This window comes from Vidua macroura, chromosome 9 (genome assembly GCF_024509145.1).
Source record: "Vidua macroura isolate BioBank_ID:100142 chromosome 9, ASM2450914v1, whole genome shotgun sequence".
In the NCBI taxonomy this organism is placed as follows: domain Eukaryota; kingdom Metazoa; phylum Chordata; class Aves; order Passeriformes; family Viduidae; genus Vidua; species Vidua macroura.
In genome coordinates this window covers 8641092-8669079 of record NC_071579.1, presented here as the reverse complement: position 1 = coordinate 8669079, position 27988 = coordinate 8641092, and the positions used below count along the sequence as shown (strand labels likewise).

Here is a 27988-nt window from a genome sequence, read left to right as displayed (position 1 = left end):
CAGGGGGTTGGACTAGGTGACCTTTAGAGGTGCCTTCCACAACACAAACCATTCCAGGACTCTCCCACACAATGAAGAACACACAGAGCTGCTCATCTTGCACCAGGTTCTATGTATTATCAGACCGGCTGACAGGTAATAACATGTCTTCTGCAGCAGAAAGCACAACATTGATCAGTAATTATTCAAAACAAACAAAAATTAAAACCAAAACCCCAGCCACACATAATGCACAGATCTGCCAGCAGGTGAGCCCCCAGATGGCAATTCCAGGAGGGAATTCTCCCACTGCCCAGAAGCTCAGGGTCTGTGCCAGTATAGTCCATGATCACCTGGCCTCTGAGAAAGGTTTTTTTAAAAAAAAATAAACACCATATCCTGCTGGCATGTAAGCCAACAGCAAAAACATCAGAACTCATCCAAAACACAGAAAAGTTCGCTCCTCACATGAAAAAATATCCAGGCAAGTCGCCTTTCCGTCCTGCAACACACAATTCTATCGGGCTGTTGAGAGTAACGTTGCTGTAGGTTCTTTTGGTTTTAGAAGGAGAGTTTGTAACCTAACTTCTTACATTTTAAGTTCCCAAAACTCCTACACTTGCTTTTATGGCCTGAATAAACAGGCCTGCCAATAGGTTGTGGGGTTTTGTTTTCCTGAAGGGCTAAGTTGAAAGCAGGGGTGAAGCAGGATGCGACATAGACCAACTCTGCCTGCATTCCCTTCAGGCAGTGCAGAGACAAATAAATCCAGCTACCTCCACTTGCATGGCTTCCATGACTTCAGACATTCCAAGACATCCATTCTGGATCCAGAGGCCTGTTTAGATGGGATGCAGCAAGATTAAAAATGAGCTGATGGGAAGCCAGCACTGGTTTTGTACAGGAGTGTGATGGGGAGAAGACAAGACAGAGGAGCACTGCTCTCCTGCATTGAACATTTTGGGGAAACATCTTGATTCTGATAGGGATCCCTTTGGAAAACAAACCCAAATCCCCCAGATGCTCAGCAAACAGGGTGGTAAAAGCCTACAGACCTACAAGGAGTAACAGTAAGGGAGCAGCCCAGGTACAGCCATCCCGAAAGGCATTGACATTTGTACACCTCTATATATTAATCTTTATAAATACAGTGTTCTACACGAGGAACTGTGGAACGACGTAATTCCAGGCTGGTTTCTTCTAACAAAAGCTTGCCAGGGCTTTTGCTTGGATCTGGAACGCTTCTTCTTCTTCCTCCTTGGTGTCCCACCCTGTCCTCGGCGGCCTGGGCAGGTGTCCGGCCCAATCCCGCGCACGGCCCTTGGGAGTGGTGGGAAGGAGACCACATGAAGAGCTGCTCTACAACTTTCAAGGGTGAAAAGCTAAAGTGTGAGGCAGGTTCAGCTGTCAACAGAGTCCCGGGGAGGTGGGCAGTCATAGCTCATCCCTGGATGACGGCGTGTCCAGGGAGGGCAGGGCATCCTTGTTCTGGGCGTCGCTGTGGATCTTGCCCTGCTGCCGGGACTTCCAGGAGTGTGTTCTGTCCCAGTCCGTTGACACGGTCTCGTTGTCCCAGATGGTGGAGGTCTCCGTGTCGCTGAGGTAGCCCGGCTGCCCCGTGTAGTGCGTGGGGTAAACCAGGAGGGGCTCTGCTGAGAAGGCCTTCAAGTCTCTGGACTCGTAGTACTCCATGTACTTTGTGCTATGGAGGAGAGAAACACCGTCAGCAACAGAGAACCTTCACTGGTGCCAAGCGTGTCCCTGGGAGACAGGGCCAGTCCAGGGAGCAGACTGGTCTGGGAGTGGGGGTAGGTGCTGGGGTACAGCCAGAACCACGTCCTTACAACCACACACACCCCTGTACAACCAAAGCCTGCTCCCAGAGACAGACACGTGCCTCAGACAAGCAGCCCACCAGCCCTGCCCAGGCATTCCCCTCTGTCACCTCCTTTGACCTGTGCCGGGAGGACAAAACCAAGCACCACAAGGAGTCCCCACCAACCCGGCTACCAACAAGATCTGGTTTAAGATCAGTCAGCGAGACCCAGCCCATATCTCCCTGAGCAACAGAGGGACTTACACAGGGTGCTTGTTGTACATGATGGGCAGGAATTCATCCACAGGCAGCATCTTGCTGAAGGGCTCAGCCCCGATGAGCTTCTGAGCCCCGTGGAAGGAGATGGCGTAGCCCAGGGTCCAGTAGGAGTAATCAGCTTCCACCAGGTTCCGGACATTGGGAACGGCTCTCTCGGGCTCCTGCACCTGCATCCTTTTCCGGCCAATGTAGCTTCAGGGTGAGAAGATCAAGGAGGTGGGAATCAAAGTGAATCCATAGCAATTAGGACCAGACTATTTGTGTCAGCCAGGCCAGAGCAAAGGACCAATCCCAGAAGCAATCCCTGACCCAGCTCACAGATTTCTATCCTGCACCACTACCAGACATCCAAGTCTTAACCCAGTGGGTGGGACAGCTGTGAAAGGCTTCCTAAGGGAGCTAAGATGACACAGTCTGAGGCTCAGGACTGAGCTGTGCTGGTTCCTCTGTCAGCATCTCCAGCACAGCTGAGGTCAAACAGCATTGTCCATGCCGTGGGCAGGGATGGTGCCCACGGGGCCTCCTGGCAACAGCTGCCCCAAAGGGCCGATGTGTCATGGTGGGAAGAGCTACCAAGAAGACTGTGCCACCATCCCCTGCACTGCAGCATCAACCTGCACCTCTGCCACGCCCAGCAGTGCTGCCGACCTCCCCATGTGCCCAGGACCTCCCAGAGGAGCACGAACTTACATCAGCTCCCAGTCTAACTGGGCTTGCTCGATGTCGTCCATCAGCTTCATGAGCTTCCTCTTGAACTGGTGCTCGAAGCGCACGTCGTCCTCAATGACGAGTGTCTTCTCCAGGCCCCTGCTCACCACCTGAAACACGAGGGCTCCAACGTGAGCACAGTGACCTCCAGGGGTGCCCTGCTGTCACTGGGGCCACCCTGACCCGGCACTGCCTCCCAGACCACACAGACAGGGAGCTGGAGAACCACTCTGTGACATGATATGCCAAGCCACTGGAACTTGCTCCTGCTCAGATGGAGAATTACAGGGAAAAAAACAGGAGTGTTTCTTTAACCCCATTTTGATTTTCAAAACGTTCTTGCCTTTCTTCTAAGCAAGTTTGCCCCAAGCAGGATATTGAATGGACTGCAGAAAGAGTCATGAAAATGTTCTGATAAAAATCACTTGGAGCTGAGGGCAAATGAATCACAGAATCATGGAATGGTTTGGGTTGGAAGGGATCTTAAAGCTCATCTCCTTCCATACCTGTCATGGGTAGGGACTAGCCCAGGTTGCTCCAAGCCCCATCCAGCCTGGCCTTGGACACTTCCACAGATGGGGCAGGCCACAGCTTCTCTGGACAACCTGTGCCACGGCCTCAGCACCCTCATAGGGAAGAACTTCTTCCCAATATCCCATCTACCCCTGCCCTCTGGCAGTGGGAAGCCATTCTCCCTTGTCCTGTCCCTCCATCCTTTGTCCCAAGTGCCTCTCCAGCTCTCTTGGAGCCCCTTTATGTACTGGAAAAGGAAAGGGGAGGTGTGAGAGGTGAACATTGCATTCAAGAAAACCCCTGCAATCCAAGGAAATCACTTCTCTCCTACGCTTCCAGAAAGCTGGGCTGGATCCAGTGCTCTGCACCAGGACTGGCTGTGCACCAGGACACAGCACCTTCCTGCAGGAGCCTCAAGGCGCCCCAAAATCCTCACCTCCTTCCAGATGTAGTAATGGCTCAGGAAGCAGCCGATCTCTCCTCTGGTCAGGGGTCTGGAGGAATAGGGGTCCCGGTATCCTGGCAGCATTTCGATGCTCAGAGCTTTGAGCTGACTCGTGTTCAGTGCTCTGGGAAACACGGAGTATTTATCACCAGTGCAAAAAAAAAAAAAAAAAAAAAAAAAATTCAAGCCAGACACAGGCACAGCATGGGGAATGCTGCTAATGTTCAGGAAAAAGCCACATCTTGAGAAATTCCTACACTTGTTTTGCTCAAAAACACCGAGGAAAATTAACTTCTTGATTTATATCTCTAAATCAAGCTGACAAATTCTATCCTTAACTCTGCCAAAGACTTCTCATGGGACCATCAATTATCTTTAACTCTGCCAAAAACTTCCTGTGGGACCATCCACTTGCCGGGTGCTTGGCTTTGATTCATTTTCTGAGGCCTTGACAGGATCCCAAGTCTCCAAGACCACTAGATGGTACATGGGCTCCTGTCTCCTTGAGGCCTTTTTGCAACTTACAGACTCAAAATTTCTACCTTGATTTCTCATTATAAAAAGGTCTTAACATACCTTAGAATCATAGAATTATTAAGACTGGAAAAGCCCTCTAATATTGTCAAATCCAAGCATGAACCCAGCAGTTTTCCCAGGGATGGGGCCTCCACCACTGCCCCACTGCCCTGGGCAGCCTGTGCCACGCCTGACCACCCTTGGCATGAAGACATTTCTCCCAGTTCTCCAGCCTGAACACTCCCTGCACAGCTTGAGGCTATTTCCTCGTCCTCTCCCTTGTTCCCCGACCCCTCCCTGGCTGCCCCCTCCTGTCAGGGAGTTGTGCAGAGCCAGAAGGTCCCTCCAAGCCTCCTTTTCTCCAGGCTGAGCACCCCCAGCTGCTCCTCAACAGACTTATGCTCCAGACCTTGGAGTAAGCATGGAAAAGGCTGTGGCAGGGTTAACACTGCAGCACCACAGCTGTGTAGCACTAGGATGAACAATATTCCCAGGAGTTAACTGCTCCATTCACAGAAACCTGTGATTTTAATGTGATTTGGACCCTAGTCTGAACCCCAGCACCCTGGTTCTCTCACAGAGATTGACTAATTGCAAAGGAGGAAAGAAACAGAGCAGAACTGCCCCAGACAGACGGGCAGGGAGATCCAAGTGGTGCTCAGCTCCCCACACAGCCAACCCTGCCCTGCTGGAAGTAGGTCAGGGCATCCAAGGAGATGCTGTGAAGCAGTAAAGCACATCCCCCTCTGAAAACACCCTCAAGCCCAACCAAAACTCACTTTCCATCCACAGCCTCCACTACCTTCACTGCAATCTCCTGCTCGTAGAGCGTCCGCAGCATCCGATCCCGCCGGTCCTTGCGACGCTTCAGGTTGATCATGAAAATCTGGGAGGAAGAGAAAGACATCAGGATATCAGACTCCCACCTGGGAGGGAGAAGGGAATTCCTGATCCACCCCTCTCCAGCAGCCCCACTGGAAAAGCAGGTCTTGTGAAAATACCACGTGTGTTCCAAGTTGTCTAGAATTTGTCAAAAAGCTGAACTTGGTTTTGAGTTAGAAGTGTAGAGGCTTTTTCTCTAACAACTACTTTTCACAGAGGAAACTTGCTCTTTCAGGATGAAGAAAAGTGAGGAGAGACCAGTTAGAGCCAAGTCTGTAATTTCCAAAGACAGAGGATGTTTAGGTTTATATCAAACAGAGTAACATGACCATCTGCAGCATCAATCCTAGAGGAACACTGCCACTGCCTGGATTTAGGATTAGCAGCAGGGCCACCATCCAAGTACAAGGCCATGGTAAAGAAAGGATTTTTGTGATCCTTTCAGGCACTGCAAATCCACTGTGATCCCTGCCAGAGCAGAGAGCCAAGGCTGAGAACAGAGATGTCTGGGCAGGGCTCTATCCAAAGCCTCGAGAAGACTGGTGGATGGCTGAGGACTGAAGCCCTCACTGCAGGTAACCCTCAGGGGCTCAGGGATATTTTTCAGTCCCAGGCAGGCTGGTACAAGCACAGCCTTGTAGCCCATGGAGCAAATCCTCATCCCAGTAAGAAGGGGAATGAATTTCAGCTCAGTACAAACGAAAGAATAATAAACTGGATAAATAAAGCACAGCCACAAAGGACAATTTGGAGAAAACCTGGACCAGCTGTGCCTTAAACACAGACACAGCTGGGTCAGGTTCAGCTTCAGGAGCCCCACAAACAGACGGAGCAGAGCACACCAGGAAGACAAAGGCTCCCCTGATCCCCACAACTCCCTCGGTCCCAGAGCCAGCCTGGCAGCTGCACACACAGGGGCTGCTGGCTCTGGGAATAACACAGACACCAGGCAATCAGAGCCTCTCCAGTCTTCTCTCCAGGCATGGTTTGCATCCCTGGGGGTATCCAAGGTGGGCCAGAACCCAGCTGTGAGCCTGGATCCCCCACCTGCTGTCAGCTCTCCAGTGTCTCTCTCAGGTGAGAGAAATCCTTCCCTCCTGCCACTGGAGAGCTTTACCAAAGGCCCAATTTCTGTCACAGATGGAAGGGAGGCCAAGCTGCTCTGCAGAGTCATATGTAGAGCAAACAGCTCAAGAACAGGGGAGTTAACTTGTTTTTCAGCCTCACTTCTGCCTTCTCTTCCTGGCTGGATTAAAACAGAATCCTGGCATGGTTTAAGTTGGAAGGGACGTTAAGGATTAGGTGACTGAGTGAGAAGACAAGACAATACCAGCAGAACAGGCTCCTTACTTCATCAAACCCCATCTTGTCAGGGTGCTTCGGAGGGACAGAGATGTACTGAGAGGGCTCCACGGGAGGGCGATCGACTGAAAGAGAGGAGAGAGCCCGAACGTCACCCTCGTGCACACCCTGCAGTGGACATGATGTGTCTGAAGGTGTCTCCCTCACGGGCTGGGCTCCCCGGGAGCTGGGCTGAACAGCCCCTGCAGCATGGGAACAGCAGAAGCATCACACGGCAAAGCCAGAGCCAGCAGCCATGTGCCACACAGACATCAGGAAGAAAACATGGACACGCAGCACCCTTTTCCACATGAAAGATGCATTTGATCTGAGGAAGTTGAGGGATTTTGCGGATGGGGTTGACCTGGCCATAAAGCAATTACAGTCCTAGGTAGAAAAGTGGTGGAAAAATTTGAAAACTGTGTATCAAAACAAGATTAGAGCAGACAGGTTGGGATGCAGACTTCCAAGAGAATGAGAGCTGGGCTGCTGGCAGGAGAGCTCTGCAGGCAATAACTTGGGGGGTCCATCATGGCAAAGGCACAGCTACTCACTCATGGCCTCGATCAGGGTGTGCACAAAATTCTCAGCTTCCTCCTGCAGCGACTGCTGTGGCTTCAGGGGCATGGGCAGGAAGCCGTAGTGCTCACGGTTGCAGACGAACATCTGAACTCCTGGGGATCACAGAAAAGCAGAAACTGCAATCAGGCCTGCTACCAGGGCATTGCACTGCTCTGTGGCTACACAGCCACAAACACACTTGTGCCAGGACCTCAGTCCCAAGAAGTTCTGCTTCATAAGCAAACAAATCAAAGTCATTCCAGTTCCACTTTCTGTTTTGCCTGGCTGGCAGCAAGTGGCCTCTCTCATAAAACCAATCCCTACTGGCTGCCTAACTAACCCTTCAAGGGCCTGGGCTGACAGGGGAATGGCTTCCCACTGAAATAGACTGGGTTTAGACTGAATATTGGGAAGGAACTGTTCCCTGTGAAGGTGCTGAGCCCTGGCACAGGGTGCCCAGAGAAGCTGTGGCTGCCCCTGGATCCCTGGAATGTCCAAGGCCAGGATGAATGAGGCTTGGAGCAACCTGGGCTTGTGGAAGGTGTCCCTGAAACGAGATGATCTTTAAAGTCTTTTCTAACTCAACCCATTCTATTCTTTATCACTGCTTCCTTTTGCTTTGGCTAGGAAATTAAGGTGATACATTTTCACCTGTGCTGGCAAAGGACTTTGAGGAATACATATGACAACAACCTTTGAAATGCCAAGTCACCACCAAACACAGTCCTTTCCTCTCCAGAGCTAACTTTTACTGTGCCCTGAAGATTAAAGGAAAATCCCAGAGTGAGACACCAGTGAGGGGAACAGATGTGATAATATTAACACCCTTCCACTCAAAAGCTTTTGCAACTGCTTGTTGAAGGTGGGAAACAGAGAGAAGGTGCAAAGCCTGTCCTTGGAGAAGATGCATTTGCAGGGCACAGACTCACCCAGTGGGAACATCCCAGCATCAGCAGAAGGCTTTTCCCTCTGGGATGACAAGGATTTGCTCACCACTGGCTGTAACTCTGCCTTTCACATCAGGCAACACGCTCAAAAGCCACATCCAGAGAAGCCAAGGAAGTATTTCCGTTGTTTTTCATTGAGTTCTGGTAAGATCCTTTATTAACTCAAATCAAAGCTGCTAGAACCCAAGCAACCGGCCAAAACCTGCCTTTGTCTTTCTTTGTCTTTTGTTTTTTTTAAAATGAAACAAGCTTAACCAGCCCCCTCCCTCGAGGAAATAAATGAAAAGCAGACACTACCTGGTGTGCTGATGCTTTCATCTATTAGTGCCCCTAATCCATGGTATTTTTAGCAGAGTGGAACTGTTGGCACTAATGACTCTGGTGTTTCTCTCATTTTAAGTTCTACAAGTAAATTGCTGGCTATGCTACTTGCCAAAACACATTCAGCTGTCAGCTGCAATTTAGGTAAATAGCAGAATAAAAAACTACTACCTGCAGACATTAATGGATTTGGCACTGATCTTATCAACTAATCTTATCTGCCTCACTGATCTCTGTTCTTATCTTCCGCTGCCTTGAACATATTTAATCTGCACAGATTCACACCAGTGTTCCTGCTCTGTTTGGCATAAAATGTACTTGAAAATGGTAAAGCTTCTGTAGAATAGGGAGGGGGACTCACTCTCCAGCTCTGTTTTTATAATAAAGTTAAATGATTGCTACAAGGGATAGAAAAACTACAGGTATTTGTATTATTATTCTTAATGGGCTTAAAAGGCAGTGTCCAGGATTTACAGTCATATCCTAAAACCACAGCTATAGTTAAGGAACCAACATTGTCCACACTTCCCTGTGACCAGACCTTCCTGCTGGCTGGCTCAAGGGCTGCAGAGACCCAGGGTGAAAGGCAGCTCAGGAGATCATGGAATGATGGAATGGTTTGGGTTGGAAGGGACCTTAAAGCCCGTCTTCCACCCCTGCCATGGGCAGGGACACCTTCCACTAGCCCAGGTTGCTCCAAGCACCATCCAACCTGTCCTCAGACACTTCCAGGGATCCAGGGGCAGCCACAGCTTCTCTGGGCACCCTGTGCCAGGGCCTGCCCACCCTCACAGGGAAGGATTCCTTCCCAATATCCGCTCTAACTCTGCCCTGTGGCAGTGGAAGCCATTCCCTGTGTCCTGTCCCTCCATCCCTTGTCCCAAGTCCCTCTCCAGCTCTCCTGGAGCCCCTTTAGGCACTGGAAGGGGCTCTAAGTTCTCACCCGAGCCTCCTTTTCTCCAGGCTGACCTGGCTGGCTAAAAGCTCTCCTGTGAGTGCAAGGGGCTCTGCAGAGTCCAGTGCTGGCAATAACACACCCACTCTGAGTTCTGCTCAGATTCAGGACTCCCACACAGGCCACGTTCTCTCTCAGAGGTGGGATGCTCTTTGGAGCATCACAGAACAGCTGCTTCCAGCAGCAGATTCCCTGTTGGACATGGATGGTTTGTTAAGCATAGCTTTTGGCCTGGACAAAAGCCAGTATCATTTCTGACTTAAGGGAAAGTAAGTGAAATTACTCCAAAAAGAAGTTTCCCCTGAAGCTCACACATTTTTTGCATTTCTGAACTTGGATGTTATCCTTTTATCCTGGGTGACAAAACTGAGCTCAAGACACAAGTCAACAATCTGAGTAGATCAGCAAGCCAGACAGCTGGAGCAAAATCTTTCATGTCATGGGTCAGTCCTGGAAAAAAATAGTGTTCTAGGACAGAAGGAAAAAATGATGGGTTTGAATCCCTGAAATATTTCTGAAGCAGCTGCAGCTAATGCACATGGGCTGGAGGCTGCACTTCTGGGACAGCTGTCAGAGGGAAGAAGTGGAGGGGTAGATTTCAAGTAGCCTGCTTTGCTCTCCCAACTTAAACCTCAACTCTCCTCTGGAGCCAAGACATGGCACTTGGGGACATGGTTCAGGGTTCCCCAAGTTCAGGGATGTGGCAGTGCTGGGGAAACACTGGACTGAATGGCCTTGGGGGTCTCACTCTGTGGTTCTGCACTCATGTCCTGACTCTGGAAGTCAGGATCCTGAAGCTGCTCTGCAATTCACTTCTCACCTCTGCCTCCCAAGGGTTCCAATTTCAGCTCTTGCTGCCTCTCCTCCATCATTCATCTTATCTGACACTCCTCATCCTCTCGCAGCTGATTTTGAGAACGCCCTGCTCAGTCTGCCAAGACAACAACATCATTTTTGGTGCTGTCAAGACCTGCCAACCAGAGCCACCACTAAAAGGGAAGCTACAGGCAGCTGGTGGCTGCTGTGCTGCTCTGGGATCAGTGGGAAGGGAGGCTCAGCCTGCAGAACAACAGCAACCCTTCTTCCCTTGGCTTTCTCCCTGCCTGCCCGTTCCCAAGAGCAGCCCTTCCAGCTCTCCTTAACCTTACATCTTCTGCAGAGGACAGGGAGCACCAACTGCACATCATTCAGAGGATTCATGAACAACTTTTCCTTGATAATTCACCCCACCAAGTCACCAACCCACTCACTTCTGAACAAAAGGCACTTATGGGTGCTGCTGAGGTTTCACCAATCCCTTTTTCCTTATAATGCCCCAAACTTTTCAACACAGCAGGCAAAGAACAACACAGATGGTCATTACAGTCCTGGGAGCCCCCTTCAGCTCTGACACTGCTACACACAGGTCTGGCAGCCTGGACTCTGCTGGAGACAGGACACTCCCAAGAGCCACTCTCCAGAAATAAATGGGACTAAACATCCTCACCACAAGCATGGACAGCAGCAGCACAAGGCACTTAAGAGACAGCGATGTCTCAGCAACATCTGGAGCTCTCTTAAAACATCAATAGCCAGAGATTTCCTCTCTCTGGAAGTACCCAAGGCCAGGCTGGATAAGGCTTGGAGCAACCTGGTCTAGTGGAAGGTGCCTGTGCCTATGGCAGGGTGTGGAATGAGGTGAGCTGTAAGGTGCCTCCTAACCTGAACTGTTCTAGGATCCTGTGGTTTAAGAGTCTCTTGTCCTCACCCCTTTCCTCATGGATCTTTTGGAAGTGGTAACTTTAGATACCTAACCCCCAGACCACCTTCCACTCTCCCAGCACCCACCTATGTTCACCTGCTGTGACACAAACCAAGGGTGGAATCACACGTTTTGTCCCTGAAATATTGCCCCATCCCAAGAACAGCCCCCACATCCTCTGAAACAAGCAGCAATCCAAAACTGCCTTTCCAGTCACTTGCTGCTGGTTATCCCTGACCGGATCCCAGAGAGGAAAGGGAGCAGGGTCTGAACTCCACATGGAAGTCCACCCAGAACTTTTGGGCTGTGAATGGGCAGTGGAAGTCTGTGTGTCTCTAGGAGTGAGCCCTCCCCAGCAGAGGCCCTGGACACACCTGCTTGGCGACTGGAGAAGGCAAAGACCATGATATCATCGAAACTCCAGGTGTAGTCCTGGTGTGGGGGGTAGAACGCCAGCTTGGCAGAGGCCTCCTTCCTCAGGTCAATGAGGAACGTGGAATGGATCATGGGGACAGCAAAACAGCCCATCCTCTTCCATTCCCGAATCAGGGGATACTCCAAGGTCCTCTTGTAGTAGCCCTGAAACCACAAAGAGGGGGCTGTTGTCACAAGAGATTCCTGTTTCAAAGCTGTTCCTTAGCAAAAGCTCACACTCTGAGCTCTCCAGCAGAGGTTCACCAGGGCTCAACTCTCAGCTTTTTCAGTGGCTCCCATTTGGAAATGGCTTAGCCAAGTATTTAGAAACAGTCTTCATCCCAAAAGTTAGATTGACCTTCTCCCGTACTTTATAGGAGCTCCTGGGGAGCCCAACTTTTCCATTGCAAAATTCCCCTGCAATGGAGCTTCAAACCACAGACTACTTTCTCCTGGTTCTTCAAAACCCTTTTTGTGCTTAGACTCTCCAGCCTGATCCTGGAAGCTGCTGAGCATCCATGACATCCTCCATGTTCAACAAGCACCAAGTCCATTTAGTATCTCAGAGAGCAGGATCTGCACATTAATTCTATCCATAAATTCTATCCTATCCATATCTTTAAAAAGAATCATTTGTTGTCACTGCAGTGAAGGCAACATCTCAGTCTCCATCAGCTGTGTAAGAATCCCTGCTTCCTCCATCCTGGGGCAAGCAGGTTTGATACTCACTCCTGACTCTGTGCAGGGAGGCATTTCAGTCAGCTCCTGGGTAATTCCCTGTACCCAGGAGCTCTGCCAGACTTCCAGCACTCTGGGTGCAACACCCACAGTGTGTGGCTCATGTGGAAATAAATACACTGAATTCCTCCAGGAAGAAAACGCTAGAGCATCAAATTGACTTCTGGATGGTTGAATCCAGAGCAGATTCTGGGCTTTACAGAAACAATGAGTCACTAAAAAAAGTTAAAGCTCCATTTATGTTCTATTTTCCATGAGCATTCAGGCACTGGCTGAGCAAAAGCCAGCAGAACTGCTCTGCCCTGGGCTGTGTGGGGCCAGAGCGTGGTGCAATGTGCCTGGTTATGGATCTGCCACCTCCCTCTGCCGTTTGGGTACACTGTGACCATACTGTGAGGATGGGATATCCCAAACACAGCCATCCTGACTGCCACAGGAAGGAGCAGGTGGGAAGAGATGTGACTGGCATTCCCACCAAAGGAAGGGTTAACACACCCACCCTTTAACAGACACCTGAGAATGCCCACAAGTGAAGATGCTGGACACTCATCTTTCCTCCTCCAGTGGCTCACCCTGGGTTTTTGGGCCTGTCCCCTGCTCATAAATCAAGTGTAGGCAAGGAGGGCTCCAACTCCCCCACCCTGCTGCCTCTCCCAAAGTTTGCTCCGTGACAGATAAATGTCAGCCTGTCTGGGGCTGGGCTTGGCTCACTGTGGCTCTGGGCTGGGGGGAGGCTGTGTTTCAGGATGTGCTCCAGCTGTGATTCCCTCCCCAAGTCCCCTGGGAGAGCAAGGCTGAGCACACGAAACCCTGGAACTGCATGCAGAAACAAGAGAAAAAGAAAAATAAAGGCAGAACTTTCCTGTTCACTCCAGCAGGGTTGTTTTTTTTGTTTTTTGTTTTTTTTTTTTACCAAATTTTGCAAGATGCCTTTGCTGGTGTTCCTCTCCCCTTTTCTCAGTTAGTGCTGGTAATGGTGGAAACTTCCTGCTGGAGAGGTAGGGCTGGGGCTGGTGCACATGGGCAGAGATCCACTTCAGCCTGGGAAGCAGGGCTGATGCACCCCAGTGGAAAACCTGGCTGACTTAGCCTTAAAAACTTAAAGCACAATCAATACCTTTGCTATGAAGTTTTTATCTCCATTTTCAAACAAAGCAAACAAACCCAAGTGAACCAAGTAAACACACCTTGTCACACCCCCTTTCTTATCTTGCTATTTACTTCCCAAGAATTTGTAAAGTTCGGGACCTTTTCCTGCTATTTTTTATCCAATTACTCAGTCTGAACTGTGGAACTCCTTGCCAGAAGATGGTGTAGGTGCCAAAAAATAGATTCAGACAGGGATTTCTGTAGAATTAAAAAAAAAAAAAATCACTGGGAGCTTTAAAGACAAATATATTCCTCAAAAACCTGGAAGGGGATTGCCAGAGGAAAGAAAAGTATTTTGGGGAAGTAACACTCACTTTTTTGCCCTATCCTTATACTATTCCCTAGACATCTGCAGATGAACCTGTGCTCTGACCCAGTGCAGTTGTTATGTGGATCAGAAGCAACATGAAAAGGTAACATTGGAAAGGTAACATGAAACTCTAATTTTAGGCTCAGCACCAGTACTTGTTACATGCATACTTCAGCACACACACTCCCTACAAGGCAAAGGATGTTGCCTCACTTCAAAAATCTTGTTCATAGATGAGAAAGATAACTTAGACACAATGGAGATCTGTGGAAAGAAAAGCAAATTTCTCTTGGAATAGCATCACTATACAAAAAAACTGGCCTAAAATTATGCATCAAGGGTTTTAAGGCCATTACAGAAACACAGAACCACCTTAAAAAAAATTCTGATCTGTTTATCAGGATGGTTTGTGTGGGATCATACCACATGTTAACACCACCTCAGAGCTACAGCAGCTTCTGTTCAGAAGAAGGCTACAGCAGCAGATGGGAAAGCCCAGAGAACAGGAAGGATGCCTGCTGCTCCAGAGACAGGGGCAGGAGCCCCGGGAGGACACCACTCACACAGCCCCCCAGCACCCTTCAGGAGGTCACCTGCCTGGGGAGTGATGCCACACCAGAAGTTGGAGTAGAGGGAGCGGGACTCGAGCATCGGTGCCACCAGGGTCTTGTTTTCTGCTATCAGCAGGTTCAGGGTCTCTGGGTTGGTCAGTAAATTATCTGCATCAGTAAACTAGAGAAGGAAGAGGGGAAAAAAAACCTGTTAACAGATGAAACAATATGATTGCCCTGATACTTCCTTGGGAATGAGGCAGCCAGAGGCACATGAGCAGCCCTGGTGTGGCCACAGGCCCAGGGCAGTGCCCGTCCCCTGTGCTGCCACTGCCAGGGCACCTCTGGCTCTTCACAATGAGGGGCTGGAGCATGTCCAGGGAAGGGAACAGAGCTGGGGAAGGGGCTGGAGCCCCAGGAGTGGCTGAGGGAGCTGGAAAGGGGCTCAGCCTGGAGAAAAGGAGGCTCAGGGGGGACCTTCTGGCTCTGCACAACTTCCTGGCATGAGGGGACAGCCAGGGGGGTTGGGCTCTGCACCATGGGAAGTTTAGATTGGGTATTAGCAAAATTTCTTTCTAAAAGAATGGCCAGGCACTGAGATAGGCTGTCCAGGGCAGGGGTGGAGTCACCATTCCTGGAAGTGTTTGAAAAATGTGTGCTTCTGGCACCTGGGAATGCGGCTTAATGGTGAACATGGCAGGTCAACAACCAGACTCAGAGATCTCAGGCCTTCTCCAGCCTTAACAACTTTATTATTCCATGAGTCAGAAAAAAAACCACCCTAAAAGCAGTGAGCTGGTGGGTTCGACTCCCTAGGGCACAGGGCTGTCACAGGGAAACCTGGGGGCAGCTGCTCCTGGGCACAGCAAAGAGATGGGCAGAGAGCTTCCCTGACTCCATACAACCTCATGCCAGCACAGGGACCAGGGAGCTGCCAGGGAAAATAACATCACTGGAAATTCAGGATGAGTTCATTCTGTGAAAAGCATCAAGAACAACTCAACTGCCCTCACACCTCACCCTGCTTGGAGGCTTTGGGAACACCACCCCCAGAGTGACCAAAGTCAGCATCTTCCCACTTCACCAGGTGGGGGTTCAATCTGGGGGACCCTTGCAGGTATCTTTCACCACCAGGACTGTGTTCAGTCCTGATGCCTGTGGAGAAAGCTCCAAACTAAGCCAGGACTCGCCTCCTTCACTGCAAAGTCTCTGGCTCACCAGACCAAGAAATGACCCATGACATCTCAACTTGTCTTAAGTTGGAGAGAAAACTTTTTGACAGCCCCCAGTACCCAAGTGAGCACCTGGTAAGCTTTTGCCTGAGGCCAGGGAATAAATCAAACCTCATGCTTACCAGGATATAGTCTGACCACTTCTCCCGAGCAGTGCGCAGGGCAGCCTGTCGCAGCTTCATCACATGAGTGAATCGAGAGCTTGGCCAATGCTTTGGCCCAATTTCTTCTGGGTAAGACCTAGGAAAGAAATAAAAAGTGACTGTAATCCATGTCTGGGCTTTATTACACTGAAAAAAAAAAGAAAAAAAAAGAAAAAGGAAAGAAGACGGGAAGAAGATGGAAAGAAGACGGAAAGAAGGAAGAAGGAAGAAGGAAGGAAAGAAGAAGGAAGGAAGGAAGGAAAGAAGAAAGAAAGAAAGAAGGAAAGAAGGAAAGAAAGAAGGAAGTAAAGAAGAAGAAGGAAAGAAGAAGGAAGGAAAGAAGAAGGAAGGAAAGAAGAAGGAAGGAAAGAAGAAGGAAGGAAAGAAGAAGGAAGGAAAGAAGAAGGAAGGAAAGAAGGAAGGAAAGAAGAAGAAGAAGGAAAGAAGAAGGAAGGAAAGAAGAAGGAAGGAAAGAAGAAGGAAGGAAAGAAGGAAGGAAAGAAGAAGAAGAAGGAAAGAAGAAGGAAGGAAAGAAGAAGGAAGGAAAGAAGAAGGAAGGAAAGAAGAAGGAAGGAAAGAAGAAAGAAATAAGAGGGAAAGAGGAGGGAAGGGAGAGGGAAAGATGCTTCATTATGAAAGCAAAACAGCATTAGAGAGGTTTTAAAGGAGAATAATAATTCCAAGTTCTGTGCTGGCATGAGCACAGAAGGCCCCAGAGAAAAAGCAGTGCAGTTTTCTGAGCACACCACCCAGCGCAGGAGCTGCTGTGGCAGTGGAGAGGGGACCCTCCAAACCCACCTGCAGCTCCCTGACCCTGCCTGACCTGGGGTACAAACTCATCTGCCCTCTGCCAGGCTGCAAATCCTGCTCCCCTCGGCCCAGCAGAACCAGCAGGGCTGGGATGTGAAGATGAAGGCAGCCTGGCCTCCCCTGGGGCTCTGGGCATTATTAGGAACTGCTAACACATCCCAGGAGCAGCCCCTAAATCCCCCAATACCCGGCCCCACAAGCCCCAGCACGGCAGCAAAGTCACATGCACGGCTCTGCCTTCAGGATCAGCTCCAAAAGCAATGGCTTTTTAACAAAGATGGAAGGGAACTCAGGGGCAGATCCCAATGAGGAATAAAAATCCAGGACTTTGAAACAGTGCCAGCATAAGTCAGGGAAGGAGCTAAGAATTTCAAAAGCTTTTTGCAGTACTTAAGCAAAGCTTGGCAGGATGAAGGAAACTCAAATCAAATGAAAGGATTAAAAATGTCAATAAAACCAGCACTCCCTGGGGGTTTGTACCACAAACTCCCCATCACTGCAGTGAGGAACTCGAATATAAAATCAAGCCTAAAGGAAGGGGAAACTTATGTAATTTTCCTTGATGGAAGAAAGCAGAACAAACCCAGGAACAGCTGATCTTAAAAATAAATAAAAATTAAAGTAATAAAAACCCAACACACCATTTTTCAAAGCAACGGTCCTGCAAATCATGTAAAGGCATAATATGTGCAATTAAATCTAGTTCTCTGGCTCAGCACTTACTGAATATTTGATGTGTCAGAGCTTTCACAGATACTATGGAATGGGCTATAATTTCTCTGCTTCCTTGCAAATAAAGAATGAAAATTTTTATTCCCTGTAGCTCTTGATGTAATTTGTTTACTGTACAAAGAGAGCAGTGACAGATGCTAAATAACTGAATGGAAAATAGTTTCTTCCACAAAATTCTGCATGAGGTGCTTCACTGAAGTCAGAGACCTTGCTACAGAAACCTTACCTCACCTTTTTCCCTAAGAATACAATTTTAATGGGACAGACTCCAGAAAGTAAATAATCCACATTTTAACGCTTGCACATTTAGTACCAACTCCTGGATTGGAAACAGAAAACCTCAGGAATTTGGGCTGTGCAGCCAAGAGCCCTCCCAGGTACTCACGGGGGTTCCTCCATGGGCCTCCACTCCACATCATGGTACAGGTGCTGCACGTTCTTCAGCCACTCCCTGAGGATTGCTGTGGTGTTGTCAATGTTGTGGTCAGTGGCTGCCCTGGCAAAGCAAGAGCAAAGGAAGCACGTTAGCACGAGGTTTGTGACTTTGCCCAAAGCCCTGCTTTACCATGGGGCCCTCTGTCCAGTCCAGCCACCAAAAAAGACAAGTCACAGTCGAGGTTTAATCCCAGCTGGCAACTGAGACCATCACTGTGGAAAGGGGAAGGGCACAAAGCCTGTGGGCTGACAAAAGAACCATGTAATAACTGAAACAAATGACTAAAATGTACCTTTAGTGGAGGGGAGGGACACAGAGCTCGCTGAAGAATGGCTTTTTTCCCTCAAGGTTGAGCTAAACAGACTGGGAACAGGAGTACAGATTCACATCCCTGAGAGCAATCCCACGGAAATGCTCCCACAGGGGCCACACACTGCTCTCTGCCTGGGATGCTCAAGGCTTCACAGGATGAGTGAGCCAAGTCCCATCCCAGCTGCTCCTCCCCAGCTGCCTTCCCTGGGACCAGGGCTTTGCACCCCCAGCGTGGGGCTGTGTCAGATCCCACCACAAACTCCTGCCACTGAAAGGGCTGCTCATTTTTCCTAGCTGGAATGGGCAGGAAAGCACAGTCCTGTGGCAGGGCACAGCTCAGCAAGCTCCACTGGGAATTCATAATCCCTTCATATTCCTCTGGGAGTATAAAGTCCCACAAGGTTTGGTGCAGACAGCAAAGCCAGTGTGAAACATCACTGAGGGAGGTTGCTGGAAGCTCCCCTCAACTGCTACACATTTCTTGTTTTATCCTCCAGCTCCACAGACCCAAAGGCACTTCCCAGAACATTCTCCACCTTACTCAAAGCCAGAGCTCCCTGTAGCCAGGGGAGGACATGCAGAAAGGAGCCACATCCCAAACCCTACAGCTACTCCAAAGCTATTTCAGGAAAATACCTCCATTCCAAGTCACCATATGACCCTACAGATGAAAACCAGGACATGAACCCTTTTCACTTTGTGCAAGAGGAACATACCATTCCCATGGGGTCTAGCCTGCTTTAAAGTAAAAAAGAACTGAGAACTTGGATTTTCAGTTTATTTATAGTCATAACACCACAATCACTTAAGGCCAGGAGGCTTATTTGTTGAATATTTATTCATGTCTGCTGAAACAACAGATAGTGAAAGTTCAGCAAGTGTAAGAGGCTGGCTCCTGTGTCATTAACTGCTCTCCTGTGACAGAGCAAGGCTGGACGTAGTCATGGCTTCAGGGTTTGCTTTGGTCCAAGACCCTGGCTCATGCTGCACTGCAGATCTACTTTGCAATGATGTTCAAACTGGACTAGAGAAGTCTCAGTGCCAACTTGGTGCAAGTCCAACTTGCTCCATGTGTTTTATGGATGAAGCTCATCCCCTGGAGCCCATTTTCACACACCTCCTTGGGCTCTCACAGCCACCGAGGCGTTTCACAGGTCTCACTCTGCTTTCCTCCCACGTTCCAGCTGCACAGTCAGCAAACAGCTCCAGAATTCCTAAAATACCAGAGACCTGGGGCAATGGCTTCATGTTCATGGTCATCACTGGAGCTGCAGGGGCACCAAGAAGGTGTCACTGAGGCCACAATGCAACTGGACATCACACAGACAAGGCCAAGAGGACAGTGGCCACCCTGGGGAATGTTGCAGCTCATCCCACAACATCCTCTTTTCCAGGTCCAGACCAGCCTTAAGGACCATGGAAACCCTTTAAAGTAAGAACACAGCTCTCAAAGAGTCAGGTCCATGTGCCTCTTTGCCTCAGCAAGCCTCACCCCAGTCCTTCTAACCTCACGTAGTATCAGTGGGGACATGTGAAGGGATTTGCTGCAGTCTGGGCAGGGAAAGGGGAAGCTCCAGCTGCATACATGTCAATCTAATCTCAGTTTTATGCTGGCTGCTCCCATCTCAGCCTGGAGATCCTTCTCCATTCAACTTTGTGCACACACAAGCCCAAAATGTTTCAGATGGGGAGCTGCTTGCAGGGCTGTGCAATAGAAACCCAAAGCTCTCAAATGAAATACAAATTTCCATGACAACATGAAATCATAGAGTCATCCAGCTTCAGAGAAAAGGATTACCATGATGGAAAGCTGTTTCCTCAGAGTTGCTACACAAAGCCCAAATCTCTGACTAGCAGAAGAAACCCTGAAGTTGAATGACAGCGACTGGCAGAGTTAGAGGAAGACCTCTCCCTCTGTAAGCACAACAAGGGGTATGAAGGATGCTCTTCCAATCACACCTGGAGTACTCCATCCTGCTCCTGGTAGGGCAGCAGGCCCTCGACAGAATTCACCCTGGATGACACTATCAGCCAACATCCTCCAGCCAGAGGCAAGATGAACAAATGGGAGCTGAAGGGATCTCTAGATCCACCCACAAGGAATCTGCTGGAAGAAAATGGCATTTTCCAACCCAAACCATTCCTTGGTTCTATGACTTTAGTGCCCGGGCTGTCACGGAAGGTAAATCCACATGGAAGGAAGGTAAATCCAGGTAAATACATGGCAGGTAAATCCACATCCCACTAGACCTCTCAAAGGCATGGATCAGCCAAGGCTCTGGCACAAAGGAGGGACAGCTCTCTCCAGGACTATCCACTCAGCAGCATTTCTAAGCCCAAAAGTCCTCAAAGGCAATAAAGTCTGTTCCACCCTGGATGAAACACGCCCTATGACTAGCAGTTTGGCAAACCTTTGCTCTTCCAGTTTTGAGCTCAAAAAACCCAACAAAAAAAGATCCAAACCAAACCAACCTCCTCCCAAAACAACCCAAGCCATTACAAAAGCAATTATCACTATTTGTTACAGAATAATTAATTTAAGATCAAACAGTATCAGCACTGACTCTTTTTGTAGTACCTGAACCAGTCCACCTTTCCCCTCGAAAAAAAATAGCAGCTCTGGTGTTTGCAATAGCACAGTGTGGAAAAACAGGCACATACTTTATTTTTCCCTCTTTTTTTTTTCTTTTTTTTAATGGCAACCCCTGCACAAGAAAAACAAGCTAATTAAAATGTGAGCAGGACTTCTCACTGGGAGCAAGAGCTCCTCATGCCCCGAGAGGCACATCAGGACACTCCATGTTATAAACACTTCTTCTGTAGCACTCTGTAGCATTTCAAGAAGCCAAGTCCACAGCTAAGACTTCAGTTTAGTGGTGAGAACACGTCACACAAGAGATGCTATCACCTCTGCCCACTTGTCTGTCCTGGAAAAGTGTTTTTACTCCATCCTCTTATCCTTACTGGTCCGTGATCTGCGCCTGACAGGATGAAGAGAGTGGATCACCATAACCCAGCTCCACTCAGCTCACCAGGAGCATGGCTTGTCCACATGGCCCTTAGACTAAGGCAGTGCCTGGATTTTTGGGTTTATTTTCTGAAAGCAAGTTGGTAAGCACAGCACTATTATCTGTGTGGGAGTCTATCAGCAATGTTGTTGAGCTGGCACCAGGTTCAAATCCTCTTTTCTGAGTGAATCAGCAACACCATTTTCGAGAGCTGATTAAATATATCTAGGATTTAATTAAAGAAAAAAAGGTCTCCTACAAGATTTACAACCTAAAGCCTGTGCAACACAACTAGGAAAAAATTGGAAGAAAAGAACTCTGATTCGTCCCACTCTTTTCAGAAAAGAAATTTTAATAAATAGACCAGAACACACCTCTATTCCAGTAACATGGCAGCTTTTTCCACTCAGATTTAAACCCATTTCCAATAAACAGAAGTTACATTTTTGAAAAGTTTGAGTGAGAATGTTCATACAGGGGCTTATGTCGACAGAACTACGACCACTTCAATATTTACTTTGGCTTTAACCAGGACTTGTACCATGGACACAAGCCCTCATTGTTCATGCTCAGCAAAGTACCCCCTCCCAAAAAAACTCATGGATCATGCACAGTGGAAAATCAAAGCACCATGTTAAGCACCTCTGTTTTAATTAAGTAATGTGAGTAGCAGCACATGCAGAAAACAGCTCCTTTTACAAACTGCTCATATTTTTAGCTTGATAATGTCTCCTCAAATTATGTTTGTGAGCGGGAGTTAATTTAGGCTTTGATGGTTGTTCTCCTCTTTTCCTCCCCAAAAAGGGAATTGAAAATAACAATCCCCCCTTTTTCACTTCTTCACACTCTGGCCTGTTCTTCCAGGCTATTTAGTTCAATTACCTCAGGCACTGGGTCAGAGGAGAAGATTTTCACCTTCACCATCTGTATAGGAAAAATACTAGAGGACAAAATGCATCCTGTGTGCTGCTGGCTTGTCAGAGTATGGGGTTATGCTGAGACACAAGCTGAGGCAAACTGCACAGCCAGGGCCATGCAGTAATTTTCCTACTGAATTTAACATTTCCACCTTCTCCCTTCAGCAAACAGGGTGGGAAGGACAGCTTCAAACAGGGGTCAGGGCTTCACTTTTAAGCAGTGCAGAGCTGAGTGAGGACTGGCTGCAGGCAGACAGCTTTCAAAACCAAAAGCTGTAAGGAGCTTTTGCTCCTTCTTCCTTTCCCTTTCTGTCAGTGTTTTGAAGACTGCTGGGCTTGAGGGGAGTTTTGGGCTCACCCTTTATGGCTGTGAGAGCCAAATCTGCGCAGGTAGGTTCCAGTGGGCCCTTCCCACAGCCCTGCTGAGAACACACAGAGGATGACAGTGGTCAGGAGGCTGCTGATGCTGGGGTTGCACTGAAAATGGTTCACAGGAGGAGGATGCACTTGGTTTTCCAGGGCTCCTGCTGCTTGCAGAACTAAGTTCCAAATGCAACCAAATTCCAGGAAGGCCCAGGGATATCCACTTTAACTTCTCCCTTGGTTCCTCTCTGCCTGCAGCCAGGGGTTCAATTCACCCACGAGGCCTGCTATGGGATGTGGTCCCATATGGAGTTCCACTGAAGCAAGAGCCATAGGATGACCATGTGCCCTAAACCCACAGGGTCTCCTCCAAAGCAGAGCCCAAAGTCAATGGAAAGCCTGTTAGGAGATCATTCCTAACAACTGTAACACAGAAACTGGGGACAAAACACCAGTACCTCCCCTTGGCCCTTTTCCTGAGAGCTGAGCAGCAATAAAACATTTAGAGAGAGGTTACAGCTCACACCAAAGTGATGGAGGAAGCACATTTCTGTGTGCTCCGTTCCACAACTTGTGCTAACAGAGGTGCTCAAATATTCTAGGACAAAGCTCAGCCCTCAGAGCAGGACTCAGCATCTTCCTGAGCACCTTCTGAGCTGAGCCAGCAGCAACAGGCACTGCATGAGGGGTTCCCCCAGTGCTCTGGGGACACTCCAGGGATTTCGGACCCCAGAGCATTGGAAAAATCCACACCACTTCATCCAGCCCCTGCCACTATTAATAATTTACTCCAGCAGCCCCTTGCTTTCTGCCACAACACACAATGAACAGAGCACAGGATGGGAGTTTTAACCTCTGAATTTAGATCCTGCATAAAAGCCTTTGGCTTTCAGTCCCTTGAGGCAGCCCCAAGAGCTCCTGGTCTGAGTGGAGCTGAGCTCCTGTCACCCAGGCTGCCCTGCTCATGCTGGGTGTGAGATCAGCCCGGCCAAAAATAACTGAAAAAGCAGAGTCCAGCCACAGAGCCCTAATATGAGTCAAACATAAATTTGGATTTAGTTTTCCCAAAACAAGTGGTAAATAAAGTAACAGACGAGTCATTTCTCCCTGCTCTTTTTTTCTGAAAGCTGCCAGGCTTAGAAAACCAAGTCAGAATATAACCCCCTCACTGAAGTGGCAATTTCCACCGTGAGCCAGGGATGAATTACCTTGACCAGGAGCAGTGCACTAGAAGAGACTGGAAGAGAAGGGATGGATTCTAAAGAGGAAGGAAAAAAACTCAAAACAAGACAGAAGCAAAACACTTCTGAAGCACAGTAAGAGACATTTAATTTCAGCTGTGAAAATGTCTGTTTTTACCATAGATTAAGTCCCTGGAAATGTCCAAGATCAGGCTGGATGGGGCTTGGAGCAGCCTGGTCTAGTGGAAGGTGTCTCTGCCATGACGGGGGTGGGATGAGCTTTAAGGTCCCTTCTAACCTAAAACATGTGATTAGTCTATTGTATGATTTTAAATGGAGTTACTGTCAACTATTCTGTGTTCTCCTGCCCAGGACCATCTCAAAAAAGCAGCAAACCAAGCAGGGCTCCCTGTATCCTTCCAAACACTCCCCCAGAGACAGGCAGATACGGCTCCTGCTCATCCAGCAGAGATGAGACTCAGGTAATAGATGATTTTCAAGTCTGCCAGCCCTACCTCACATCTGTGAATTTGAAACTGGGTATCTCAGATCTCCCAGGTACCCATGGGCTCAGGGATAACACACTAACAATGTAGTCCAGAGACTCTGGATAGATCCAAACCATCTAAATCGCTTATTTTAGCACAATTATGCTCACACACTTCATAAACAGGGCCTGAACATTCAGCCCAAGTTCAAAGAACTGCTTAAGCATTTAAATAAGTTGCCAAAATTCTAACGTATGTATAAGACTTTTTGGCTTTGTAGGGACTTGGCATTTGTTCCAGGGTTTCCTTAATTAAGGACAGACTTTTGGAAATACCTTCTTTTATTTTTTTATTTTAACTTGGTCCCCAGGCCACCTGGGCCCAGATGGGTGGCAGGGAGCTGCGTGGGAGCGTGGAACCAGCAACAGGAGCAGCGCTGCTCCCCAGGCTGGGCAGCTGTACAAGAACAGGACCTCACAGCACAGGAATGCAGCACACAGGGCTCCCCTCTAACTCTTTCCCCGTGCCCTTCAGCAGCTGTGGATAATGGATTTTGCTGGCAGCAGCACTGATTTTAAAACCTTCAGTGGTCTTCCAAGTCCAAGTGAATGACTCACAGATGTATGTGTGTACAGACTTCTGTACACACCAGGATCTGTGCTCTTTCCATGCTACCTCAAGAAATCACTCACTTTCCTGCCCCTCACTCCCCACAATAGAATCATGGAATCCCAGAATGATTTGGGTTGGAAGGGACCTTAAAGCCCATCCCATTCTGCCTCCTGTGATGGGCAGGGACACCTTCCATGATCCCAAGGTGCTCAAAGCCCTGTCCAGCCAGGCCTTGGACACTGCCAGGGTGGGGCAGCCACAGCTTCTCTGGGCACCCTGTGCCAGGGCCTCACCACCCTCATTGTGAAAAACTTCTTCCTTGTATCTAATCTAAATCGAGCCTTATGGCTCCCTCATGCCAGAAGTCAACTGCTCCCTGGCATCCATGCAATGGGAATTCTCTTGCAATGCAAAAGAGGTTCCTGCTGCTTCAATCCCAAGTCCTCTCTCTGTCTTTAGTTCTCCCCATGCTCACCCCATGCTTTAAAGCTGCTAAGCTTTTAAGAAAGAAAAAGCCAGCTGCATCTTGTGAGTATTTCCAAGAAGACTTGGCTTCAAGGCAACAAGGCCCCTGAAGGAAGCCCAGGAAATCCCATACATGCAGGATCAGGGTGGTGACTGGCCTCTGAAATCAATTGTTCAAAGGAGGAATTAATTGCAACAGTTGTGTAATTTCTGAAAGGATAGCTTAATCCCAGCAACTAACTCAGACAAAAGCTGATGCAGCTGTTCGAGATTAATGCAAGTGTGTAAGCCACTGGGAAGGAACACTGGGATTTAGAAATATTCTTGTGTCTGCTAACAAAAAAATGGATGGGTTTCATATTTAGGTGCTCAGCACCTCTGATTTTTCAATGGTCACACTGAATATGAGCCTGTAACACATTGCCAAGGCTCTTCCAAAACAGAAACACCTGAAAAGCTCTGGCCTCTGCACCAAGCCTGCAGATAGAGCAGTGCCAAGGTCCCAGAGCCTGCCTCACCCCTGGTGAGAACACTCACACCATGGACCACCTGACACCCAGCAGGGAGGGAAACACAGACCCAAATCCGAAACTAATTCTGGACCAAAGGACAACAACTTTTACCAATTGAGAATCTGCTCTGTGATCTGGAAACTGGCAGGATGTTTTGTACTGGAGAGCTTTACACACTAACTGACCCTTTCATTTTGCTGATAGGCAACAATAAAGCCATTCTTCACAAAAGTTGTCACACAGCTTTTTTTTGAGGCCATCACAAACCTAAAATAACAGAATAAGAGAACAAGAAGAAGAGCTAAATGAGTGCTAGCAACAGTGTTCTCTGAGATTAACCCCAAATTTAGCATTTGGAGAAGAGGTCCAAAAGCATTTGGAGTAGAGAAATGTAAGAATAGGCCATAAACCGCTCTTTTTACAAACGAAGTGGCAAAGGATGCTTGGCTATCCAAAAGGATTTTGCCTCTGGAGAAAAATGGCTATGTTTAGAAGGGTAGGAGATGCTCAAAGTTAAACAGTTAATGAAGACCAACACTACTCCATATTTTCACATTCACTCCCTGGAACTTTCAAACTTTATCCACAGCTTGATGCAAAGGTCACTGAAACACAGATTTTCTTCCCCTGCAGCTCTCTTCAGAACACAGCTCACAGCCTCCAGGTCACCAGAAGGGCTGAGGGAAGCCCTTCACTCAGTAATTTACAATTCTTTTAGAAAGCTTTCAACAATCCCCCTGTGCAGACCCTGCAACAGGATTGCCACCCCAATAGGTCTGTTTGAGGTCAGCTCTGAACTCAGGGCTGATCTCCATCCACACTCTGTGCCTCTCCAGTGGACCAGGAATCCCTTTGTTGTTGCTGCAGGCTGAAAAGGACTGTCAACAGCACAAGAGCAGCAAGCCCTCCAGAGCTGTCTCCAGCAGGCTGCTACCCGCCTGCATACTCAGGTGCACAGAGACATCCTGAAGAAAACCTCGACAGCAAAGCATTCGGTGTATGCGTGATGATTCCTGAAAAAATGTGGCACAAAAGCTGGAAGACACCTTCCAGCTCAGCAGGGCTGGATGTGTGCATCCAGGGATACACTCACTAAATGACAGCTTGAAAAATGCCACCTTTGCAGGCTTTGCAGTCACGTTGCAGGAGTCCAGACCAGACCTGCAGAGCAGACTGTGGCACCTCGTGCTTTTCTGTGCCACCTCTGAGAAGGCTCCTTTGATCAACACAGAATGTGCTGAGTTTGAAGGGACCCTCAGGATCATCCAGTCCAACCTTTTCCCTGCCCAGACACCCCAACAATCCCACCCTGTGCATCCCTGGGAGCGTTGTCCAAACCCTCCTGGAGCTCTGGCAGCCTCGGGGCCGTGCCCATTCCCTGGGGAGCCTGGGCAGTGCCCAGCACCCTCTGGGGAAGAACCTTTCCCTGAGCTCCAGCCACTCCCTGCCCTGGTCCAGCCCCAGCCATTTCCCCAACTCCTGCCACTGGTCACAGAGAGTGAAGAGATCATAACTTGCTCCTCCCCTGCCCCTTGTGAGCTGTACAGTCAGAGAAAGTGGAGGCTCACATGTGCCCCACCGGTACACGTCCATTCCACCAGAACAACAATCTGCCCTTGCTCACAAAGGCCTGAAAAAGGGGTGTTAGAGGCAGGAAGAAAGTCTGGACTCAGACAGGCTCCCAAGCTCAGGACTGCCCTAGTGCAGCAGCCTCACCACAAAGTCACCCAGTGCAATACCAGCAATGCATCCCAGGAACATCCCAGCAACTCCCAGCAGGCTGGGACAGTTCCTGAGCACTCCTGGGACACGCAGGACAATGAGCCCAGTGCGAAGCATCATATTCCTGATGCACCACCCTATGGAAAAGTCTAATTGCTAGAGACAGCAAGTCAGATTGGAGGATATTTGGCCGAAGGACTCTTGCTTGGCCCTGTGTGTAAGCTGCCCCCAAGAGAGCAGGGTGCCAGCCCTGGGCTCCCCCGTCTGCTGGCAGGGCACACACGGGGTGTCTGCCCACACCTCCCCTGCTCCAGCGCCAGAGCTGCTCACAGAAATGAGCTTGGCCAAGCCCACACTACTAACAGTCCCCTGGCTAATTTGCACTCAGAAATATGACTCTGCATTTCTCCATGAAAGGGCTCACTGTCTGGGCACGGAGAGGGCTGCAGCAGGAGCATGCGCCAGATGAACGGATTGTTACAGACACGTGGAGAAATCCCAGCGCTGCCGTCAGCACGCACACGGCTGTTGTCAATCCAACAGCTCTTTCTGCTCTGCTTTCACACAGGGAGCCATGCCAAATTTAAAGGTTTGGACCCCGAGAGAGAGCTCCAGGCTTGCCTTGCACAGGCAAAAGCATTTACAACAATTTCAGGTTTTTTTTTTTTTCCACTGCTTATGCAGGGAAACTCTTTCCACCCAAAGGATCTGCAGTGCTCCCACCAGGAACAGATAATACAGAACACAGACCAACCCAAGCCCAGTAAGTGAGGGTAATTCTATCCCTGCCCCTAGAGCTGATTACCCTCATGGTCTGTTGTACCAGCTATCTTACTTACCAATGTTGCCCAGAGCTGTGGCTGCCCCATCCCTGAAAGTGTCCAAGGCC

General features: G+C 48.9%; 1 protein-coding gene across 2 annotated transcripts in view; it reads right to left on the bottom strand.

Annotated features, from left to right (window-relative positions):
• Nucleotides 1-92: 92 nt before the first annotated feature.
• COLGALT2 (collagen beta(1-O)galactosyltransferase 2) overlaps nucleotides 93-27988 on the bottom strand; it is a 45793-nt gene continuing 17897 nt past the window's right edge. The window contains exons 2-12 of one of the 2 annotated variants that reach the window (XM_053985087.1): nucleotides 17469-17579; nucleotides 15521-15638; nucleotides 14213-14347; nucleotides 11379-11583; nucleotides 7034-7153; nucleotides 6489-6565; nucleotides 5036-5142; nucleotides 3732-3864; nucleotides 2765-2892; nucleotides 2060-2266; nucleotides 93-1681 (exon numbers count right to left, since the gene is read on the bottom strand). In XM_053985087.1, the coding sequence (XP_053841062.1) occupies nucleotides 1414-1681; nucleotides 2060-2266; nucleotides 2765-2892; nucleotides 3732-3864; nucleotides 5036-5142; nucleotides 6489-6565; nucleotides 7034-7153; nucleotides 11379-11583; nucleotides 14213-14347; nucleotides 15521-15638; nucleotides 17469-17482 (1512 nt within the window). In that variant the 5' untranslated portion in view covers nucleotides 17483-17579 and the 3' untranslated portion in view covers nucleotides 93-1413. The remainder of the gene's footprint in view (nucleotides 1682-2059; nucleotides 2267-2764; nucleotides 2893-3731; nucleotides 3865-5035; nucleotides 5143-6488; nucleotides 6566-7033; nucleotides 7154-11378; nucleotides 11584-14212; nucleotides 14348-15520; nucleotides 15639-17468; nucleotides 17580-27988) is intronic. The other variant, XM_053985089.1, reaches the window with a different exon arrangement.